At 39.2% G+C, this 9,890-nt stretch overlaps 1 protein-coding gene across 1 annotated transcript in view; it reads right to left on the reverse strand.

Moving 5' to 3' along the window:
• The window catches only part of yes1 (YES proto-oncogene 1, Src family tyrosine kinase), a 22,805-nt gene extending 13,191 nt beyond the window's left edge, over window positions 1–9,614 (reverse strand). Inside the window, exon 1 of the mRNA XM_017309893.1 lies at window positions 9,480–9,614. Within this exon, the coding sequence (XP_017165382.1) occupies window positions 9,480–9,614 (135 nt within the window). The remainder of the gene's footprint in view (window positions 1–9,479) is intronic.
• Between the last annotated feature and the right edge of the window lie 276 nt (window positions 9,615–9,890).

The following is a 9,890-nucleotide window of genomic DNA, read 5'->3' on the forward strand; positions in this document are numbered from 1 at the left end:
TGGACCTTAATCCGCCAATGACTGACTGTATGAGTCGTGCCACGCCCAGTAGGAGAGTAAACACCGGCCTTTATAAATTAATAAATAAAATACACAGAGATTATTTCAAAATCAGTCCTGAAGACTAAACTGAAATATGAGTGTGTGTGTGTGGTGTAGGAGTAGGTGCATGTGTCATCAACTGCTGCTGATCTCAACACCAACGCCGTTTTCTGTCACCTTTGGCCTCTTCGTTAAAATTACTTCAGTACGGGTTACGTGCGTCGGAGCTGCAGATCAAATCAGAGAGCGTACTGCTTTCAGTGACTCAYATCCTGGTATCTGACAGATGTTACGACAGTTTCGAGTACCTGAGTGCGACACCTCCCACAGGTATGCAACAGTGTGGACTGCATGTCACAACACAGGAAAAATATTGCATATGCTGCAGCTGCCTACGCCATAAAGCAAGTAAATAAAAAAAGAATAAGAATTTTAGAAAAAAATATGCATATTGTGCCCTAGTGGGGGTGCTCCTATCCTTRGTATGAAAGTAATGAGCTGATCCTCGTGTCCTCCTCTCTAAAACTGCTACAAAATTACCTCAAATACAAGAATTTGATGGATCCACCTAAGAGAAGAAAAGAGTTGAATTTGGTGCGACACTAGCCAGGCAATTGCAGTCAATATGTATATGTAACTTGCTGTATGAAGCAAACCGTAGAGTAATGAGCTGGCTTTTACCAGGTTAGTGCAGAATAAAGGTGTCAAATAGGGTTAATATTTTTACTATAAATGCATTGAGATATAAAAAGCGGTTTTATTGAAATCTATAAAGAAATTGTGATCATAAAAGTGTCCAGCCGTTATCTGGCATACCTAAAAAATATAAATGTTTAAAACAATATTTAATGCCAGTTTTCTGTTAAATGTATGTTTTATATTACAAAATAAGTYTATAGGGTCCAAAATGCATCAATACAAGATAAAAGACGCAAAACAAAAAAAATATGATTGACTTGAAAAAGTTTTGCAAAGTACCATGACATGATATTTGTTATGAAATGACACTATAAATGAGCTGAATTTAAAAGATTTTTTTGTAAAAAATTTACGGCAAAAAGTTGCAAAAAAAAAAAAAAAAGCACAAAAATGTTAAAAATATATATTTTTTTTTAAATAAATTTGAGTCAAGGTAAAAGAGAAATTTGACTTCGAAGTGCAACAGAGTCAGATTTTATGATTTTAATTGCAACCATCCAACTTTTAGAATATGTAATGTGTTTTATCCGGTCATCCTCATTCTATCTGTTGGCCTTTCTGGAACAGAACACAAATGGTTACATTTACTGCATTTGGAGTAAAAAAAAAAAAGTGAAATTCTTTGAAGCAATTCACCAAATGGTTTCCGTAAAACAGCTTTGCATGCACGACACAAATGGCACCATCCTCCTTCCCAGCTCAAACATTAAAAAGACACAAAGCATAAATTCTTCCAACAGAAACTATCCATTTGTAGATTACACTGCGGGCACAACTGGGAGCTGAAAAACAACAATCTAACCAAACGTTTAGTAAATATCTGTCAAAAATAAGAGCATAATTAACAATGCGTCTCTTGTAATTAAAAAACAACACTCTTTCCAAGTCTTGATTAATTAAAGGGAACTATTTGATCAAAGAAACAAAATTTAAGGCTGCTCAAAGTTAAATTGTTGACTTGTAAAGATTTGATACAGTTGAAGTCCAACATGCCACAGCATACTTTTGGTTTTCCTCTCGTTTTTGTTGGATTATTATATTTTTACATCATTATGACAACATCATATTGTGACAAATGGAGTGAAGGAAAACTCTGTTCTTTGTAGACTTTGGAATAATTAGAAACATATAGTAGAATGCATTTAAGAGGTTAGGAAAAAACTCCACAATAGCATTTAGTGCTATTTAGTTGCAAATGTGTATATGGCAACAACAGAAAAGAGGGTTATGTGGACTTCTTGTGTTGGGCAGCAGTCCAACTAAATTTCAAATCCAACCAACAATTATGCTAAATGTGTTGCACCACACCAACACTAATGTTTTTCTCCTTTAGATACAAACAAAAGGAAGGCCATGTTCTCAGACAAGCTGCACCAAAGAGAAACCTGGGGAAGTTCAAGAATCAATCCATGGATCTATTTGTAGGATATATAGTATTGACTTTGTTCTAATGAATAAACAGTATTGACAAAAAAGAAACACAAAGGGAATAGAAGCAAAGTAAATGGGAGATCAAGATTAATTACAACAAGTGACCCAGAGAAATGAACACAAACAAAAAGCACAGCAAGAGGTTTGTCTTAAAAACATTTTTGTTTTAGTTCAGCAGTTCTCACAATTTCAATTATGTGATTCTCACAACAGATCTCTCTAATGATGGCCATTTTAGTTTTATTTGTTCAACAAATTMTTGTTGTGATAWCTACAAGAACAAGTGTAATTGGTAAGACGGTTTGCAGTATAACTTCAGTTTGCATTTTATGGCAAATGCCATTATCGTTCAACRAGGCAGTAATTTCTAAAATCACAGTCAAATGCATATTTCATRTTGGATTWTAAATTCTCTATTTTTAGCTTTCTAACATCAGCACCAAAAAATAAATAAAATGCATGTGACCATCACCTCTGACCCCATTACTTCTTGCATGTCAGATTCAGCATTATCCCAAATGTCTGCCAGACCCTGAAGCTGATGTGACAACAAAGTGACCGCTGAGCTTACAGAAAATAGCAAAACAGAGAAGAGTCCCAAATGAGAAGAAAAAAAAAACAGCTCAGTGTTCAAAATGTCAGGCAGGCTGTGGCCAATAAATGTAGAAACAAATATAGGTAAGCATTTTCCTGTTATTCAAAAGTTTTACATGGAAGCATTAAGCGTCTGAAGCAGAAAACCAGCATTTCCTGTATCTTTTGACGACATGTTCAAATACTTTGGAGTCATATCAAAACACAGAGGTAGCATTTGCCTAGTGGTTTATTTTTTGAAAACATTATCAATAGGGGGCTGCACAGTACCGCAKTTGGTAGAGCTGTTGCCTTGCAGCAAAAAGGTTCTGGGTTCGATTCCCAGCCCCGGTCTTTCTGCATGGAGTTTGCATGTTCTCCCTGTGCATGCGTGGGTTTTCTCCGGGTACTCCGGTTTCCTCCCACAATCCAAAAACATGACTGTCAGGTTAATTGGTCTGTCTAAATTGCCCCTAGGTGTGAGTGTGTGTGTGCATGGTTGTGTGTCTCTGTGTTGCCCTGYGACAGACTGGCGACCTGTCCAGGGTGACCCTGCCTCTCRCCCGGAACGTTAGCTGGAGATRGGCACCAGYACCTCCTGACCCCACTAAGGGACAAGGGTGTATAGAAAATGGATGGATGGATGGATTATCAATAGGAACAAKATGTGAGCTTATTGGAAACTGTTGAATCAAATCCATCCTTTTAAAAAAGCTACATTCGTACTGTACTACTTAGGAACTGTCCAAAAAATAAAACCAGGGAATCATATTATTATTCTTTCACTGCGTTTTCAAGCCTAAACATGAATTTGTTATTGCAATATTAGATGAGAGATTAGTCCTAATCAAATCCAAAGCATCTGAAAGGCTTTATAATCTTGGGAGTTTTTAAGGATTAATACAAGAGTTCCTGACAAAACTCAATGACCAATTTGTGCTGTGAGAGAGCAGCCTGTGGTTTTATGTTAGCTGCGACCATAGTTATAGGCAGAAAGTGGCCAATTTTTGGTTACCTCAGAGCTTATTTCCATGCCATTCCATTCAGAGTGAGAATCTGAATTGACAGCTGAATTTCCCAGTGTCTGTGTTAGTCTCATTTTATACAACCGGTATAAAACAGCCGATAGAAGGATGGGATACCAATTCTATACATCTCAGTTGAGCATAAAAGCCATTCGAAAATCAGAGGTGTTTTGTAACTTATGAATTTTTACAAAAATTACACATTCCCTGAAAATGTTAATTGAAAGACTAGACTTCGTCACTAATTTCACATCCCTAATATTGCTCATTGGTGATTCTGGATCACTAACGTCTGAAGTCAATGAGATATCCACCCCTTGATAAACATGAAGGGATTTAAACACGTTTGTAGAGCAGTGATTCATTCTGAGACCGTTATAAACCAATCACAAGCCTGAACAAGCCCACATTAGGTGAGTATTTGTGGTTTGCCAAACTGGTTCAACGGCCTACACTTTAAGGCAAGAAGTGAAACTTGGACAAAAACAAGTCACTGGTGAGAAAATATCATGCCCAGAATCTCGGGAGAATGTTTTGAAGATTTTCATATCAGCATATCTATTTGAACTCCCTAAATTCTCTGGATTCCTGTTATGCTAATTTTGTGCAAAACATGTTTTGTGTGAGCTTCAAAAAGTAACAATGCAAAAAGAAAACAAAAGTGGCATGATCATCCCTCATAATTTAGTCCTACAAGAAGACGGATACTGGCTTCTCCTTTCTCAGTTGCTTTTTCTTGTAGACAAAATGAAAGCACCTAGTGGAGCAACACGCAAACAAACCCAAGCCCCAGACAACATAACAAAAACACTGAGCAGAACAGATGCTTGTAAAAATCAGTGTCCTTACAATGAAAGGCAAAGCTAAAAAAATTAACCAAAAATACCACCACAAGACGCCGCAACAGTTTTAAACACAGAGTCACAGAAGCAAAGATCAGTCAGTTTTAAACATTTAACAAAGCAGGATGAAACCAGTTTTAAACAAAGAAATGTTTGTGACAATTAAAGAAAATGCATAAATAAATATCACAAAAATTCCTTGTGGGACAACTCAGCTTTATGACAAATTGAATTCCTTGCACAACACTGTGTCCTCTCCGTAATGGTCTCCTAAATGGGGCTTTTATACACACACAATGACATAAACAGAAAGAAATGTGCTTCAAACTCAAATGGTGATGCAGGTCACATATTAAGTCAGCCCCGTTAACTGCGTGTTACTTTCTTGTGGATGACCCAACAAACAATTTTAAGGATAATGAACTGCGAGGTTTTTTCTTTTTGAGCTTCTCAACAAATCTTAAGAACTCTTCATAACACAACTAGAATTTTTACRAAACCTCAAATCATTTCAGACTGTAATTTGCTCTGACTTAAGTGTAGTATAACTCAGTTATGACAACMGAGTTATCCAAGTAAGCATTACATGTTTATGGATTTAAAAATGCTAAAATTTCCCATCATACCATTTTACATTCACTCAGACACCAGAGACGGTGCCAGAGTAGCTGTAGTTTGGATTCAACTTGGAACATGACTGCGTACTGAACTGTGTTTCAGTGTGTGAATGTGTCTGGCTTTAGGGTAATTGGTCTGACTGGAAGAGTATTTAGTTCAGATGGTTTCCTTTCTAAAAGCGTGCAACGCGTTCTGTCTGGATCCCTTTTTGACATAATGAAGAAACTCTCCTTGGTTGAAGGCCAGCAAACTGTTCTGTCTCTACTCGCTTTAGCGCAACCAGTCCAACATGTTTGCGGGAAGAAATCAAGTCTGATGCACTGAATGTCAACCCAGTGCGTTTCTGCTGTAAATACGCCAGCAAACAAGCCCGCTCACCTTTCACAAGTTAGCCGACATGAGGCTGCAGCTAACTCACATGGAGGCTCAGAGGTGGAATAACAGCAGATTGACTCCATCACTCCACAGTGTCATCTCCACACTTCAGAGAACACACAGATGTCTAAGAAAGGGGTCTAAATCAAAGCCCCGAGAATTCACTAAGAGACTATAACCTGTTTTAATTAATTAGAAAAAAAAAATCGGTTTGCTGCACTTTATGACTTTATACAGACAGGGAAAAAGAACTACAAATACTTCAAATAGATGTTTGTTCTGCATTTTTCCTTCAATCTTTGTATAAAAGTTCAAACGAATACACATTGTATCACTATCATTTTGTTGCTTTTCTGTTTATAACATTAATCTAACAAGTTGGTCTATACCTACAAACAAGTAAAAGAAATATCAGAAAACTTTGCAAAATAGCTGATACATGGTTTATGGGSAACTTCTGCCTCACAGGAAGACAAAAATACACAAAAGAAACCGTTATTTGGTCAACTGAATGCTGGGGCCAGACCCCATCCAAGGACATGTTGAGCTTCGTGCCAGACAGCCTGTGATGCCATGTCAGATTAAGGAGACACAGGCTGYTGCTTCCCACAGGGCCTAACAACAATACTGCAGCACTACAGGCGGGACGCTTTTCTTTAGCTGCCACACATCTACACTGAGAAAGAGAAAAAGATTTGCTGAATGCATCCGTCGAAACTGTCATCCTGAGACTATTTTATCATGAGATTTCTACAAGCAGCCTCACGTATGCGAGTTCACTAGACCAACATGCACAGATGCAGAAGATTGTTGCACATTTATACTTTTCGTGAGATGAAGAATAATGTAGACCCAAACTAGAGTGAATAAGGAAATGATATTAAACTTTGCAGAGGCCGTTTGGCAATTGAGTTTCCACCTTATGTAACCTTTACTGTCACTTTGGATTCATCYGAGACATTGGGAACCTTTGAGGATACAGAAATCACCACACCACATGAACTGAGGCTTTTATTTCACAGAAATTAAGGATGGCATAGTTTCCCTTCCTGGAAATGTCTTGCACGGAGAAATAAGACACCCCAGCACTGTATGGCTGCYGTTTTAAACCCTCCTATAAAGATAAGGTTTTTTTCCGCACACACAGAAAGGTCCATTGAAATCCATCAGTTAATAGCTGTTCTGAAAATGCATAATAAGCCGTTTCAACACATTCACGTCTCTGACATTTTGTAATTATTTCCCTGATGGCAGCTCATGAGAAGACAAATATTCACATCAGATGAGTCTGACCTTCAGTTGCTTTGCTGTACATCTATGCACATGCTGCCCTATTGCAAAGCACAACTAGTAATGCTAATTTAAGCCAGTACATATTTTAATTTGTGTAATGCATGTTCTGCTTGTCAAGTGTTAGAATCTATTTTACAAGGAGGATTCAACCACAAAGTGATTCTCATGATTCATTTTAGAAAAACAGTGCGTTTAGAGAAGTATTCACACTCCATGAACTTTCCAAAAGGAGCTGAAAGGTTGGGATTATAGACCCCTGACTGTTAATTTGCATTCAAATGATTTTTTTATTTTAAATTGGAACAAAAACAAGGCACTATGAATTGTTAGCATACTGCATGAAGGCTGACAAAAATCCATATTAACCTTATCTGAGTAAGACATTTTGAACTTTTTTCAATCATTGCTTTGAGTTAACCCTTCATCACATAAAAACATAATACAATATTTCAGAGCATGCATCTGTAAAAAAAAATGGAAAAGCTTTAAGGATGCAATTTTGCAAAATGATGTTTAAAAAAGTTTGACAAAAAAAATGCAAAAAGGAGAGATATCCATTTCTTTTTAATCAGAAATAAACCCGTGCAAACGCTTTCTTGAGAAAGATGCTACACTGTTCACATAAAAAAAACAGCTGCAAACGGAAAAAGAAAAATGCAACGATAAAACCTGTGTTCACACCTGTCATTWACATGTGTCTGTGGAGAGACGATCACAAGTAAGGGGCTCTCAGCGGGTCACACACATTCACACTTGTTATTAGAATTCATCTCAGGAGACAGATCGGCACTCACTCCAGCATTTTGCATGCAAATAAACATCACTTCCGCTTTCAATAACCAAATGGCGTTTAATCAGCAGGCGGTAGCAATGATGGCATTAAAGTCAGATTGTAATGATAAATAGGTTGTGATAAGAAACTTCCTTTTCTTTGTTCGTCTGGATGACATCTTTCTAGTAAAGAACTTCAGGCATGAGCCAGGCCGTTTTGTCAAATGTCTTGAGAGATTTACTCAATCACTGCGGCATTTCAAGAAAATCCTCGTGAGCTTCTGCAGTAAGCAGCCGAGTTATTTTTCCCACCACTTTGAAATAGCTCAGGGGTAAATACCAGCTCATGAAATCTACAACCAAAACTATTTCAGCAGAAACCAGCTCCCACTAATCGACCCGGGTTATTCTCCATGCTGCGGCTTGTTCTCATCTTCAATCTGGGCTGCCAGCGATGCCAATCACAGTGATTGGAGGGARGCGGCCAGAGGGAGGGGAAGCGGGGAAGGCGAGGGGGGTATGGGGGGCTGGACTTCCTTCCGAATCCATTCATGCTTTTTGAGGCCACCTGCTGTGCCTGTCAAAGGCTGGAACGAGGCTGGGAGAAAAAAAAAGAAAAGAAAAAAAAGAGCGAGCCATCTTTCAGCTATAAAAATGAAGAGCAGCTCCCACTACATAGCTGGGAAATCTTGAGAATTCTCCTTTTGCAGGTGGGGACGTCCCGTGACAGCCTAGGTTCTCTCTGTTCCTGGCACAAAATCGTGGAAGTCTCTAATCAGCAAACTGTAAATGATGATGTAGAGTCTTATTTGTGTCATGAGGACACCCAAGGAGCATGAGAGGATCCTCAGCAGCTCTAGTTAAATCCAAAGTCCCTGAACCCCGGCCAACGCCACCTGTTCCTGCTCCTCACCCCTCCGCCAACAGTCCTCTCGCTTCCAGCTGTGAGCGAGTGCCTCTGTGTGAATGTGTGTGGTTGTGTGTGGAAGTGGAGGAGACACAACTGTCCGGCCAACTGGGGCTGTACTGACAGAGAGGGATTACCGTGGAGGAGGATTACTGGGCCACTGGAGTATACCAAACAGAGACATTCAGTAAGGGAGACAGTTATAACAACCACCACTGCTGCAGGATATTAGGAGCACATGAGGTTGAGATGTCCCTGCTCTATATTGCAATGATTAGTTGAGACTAACCCGCATTTTCCTATGCGTCTCCTTGTTTTTTTTCCCCAAACTTTCAGAATTTCCATCCGTAAAGTGTTGATAAGGTGTTAGCATAAAGATAAACGCATTGGTTAAACATTAAACCTATGAGAAATGCTATCCATATCTGACCAATTGGGCATCTAAGTAATAATTTGCAATATTGCACATATTTGTACGGAAATCTGCATATCTTAGGGGCACCTTCACAATAAAAGCATGTGAGAATTCAGAAAAACTTTAGCAAAACGCTTAAAGAAGATGTTTTGGAGACTCCCATGGGTATTGTTTTAAAGGCCTCCAACAGCTGAGGCCTGCAGCAGCTGATTGAGTATATTGAGTATGTGTGCGTGTGTGTGGGGGAGAAAAAAAATGGGTGAGGCAAGCAGAAAAGAGATTGTTAACTCTTAATTAGCAGGGCAAATAAACATTTCTTCAAAACTCAAAATGAAGCTCTGAGTTGTTCTGCTTTTCCCCGTGTACGGTTCATTTAACAGATACATACATTACGACAATAGTTGTTGTGGACCTCCTGAGGACATTTTAACAAACTAGCTTGGAAAACTCAAATCCCGGGAGCAGGTCGGAGTAAACATTAAACCGACTTTTGTGACACTGTACCACACCAAAGTTAACTCTCCGGCTCCTTTCACCAACTTTTCCTGACTGTAGACCGCAAGGCCCTGCTCATTCCACTTCCACGACAAAACGTGACTTTCCCGTGTCTCCAAGGCGGGCATTTCTTACCTTAAAACCAACCTTAGCAGCGTCGTACGTCGGCTACATGCGTCCTGTGATCGTTTCCCCCCTTCTGTCCTCCAACACAAGGCGTTTTGTAGCTTCTCGTGGGAGAATCCAAATAGGAGGAAACAGCCGACACAAGCGCCCTGAACGTGGAATCTCAGTCTTCCGTCTGTCCCATGCCGATTAACTACTTCACCAGCTCCCAATAAGTCCTTCACTGGGGTCCTTTCTTTGTATYCCTACACAGAGAGGACACCGAGCTACGCCAGAAA

This window comes from Poecilia reticulata, linkage group LG17, assembly GCF_000633615.1.
Source record: "Poecilia reticulata strain Guanapo linkage group LG17, Guppy_female_1.0+MT, whole genome shotgun sequence".
NCBI lineage: Eukaryota > Metazoa > Chordata > Actinopteri > Cyprinodontiformes > Poeciliidae > Poecilia > Poecilia reticulata.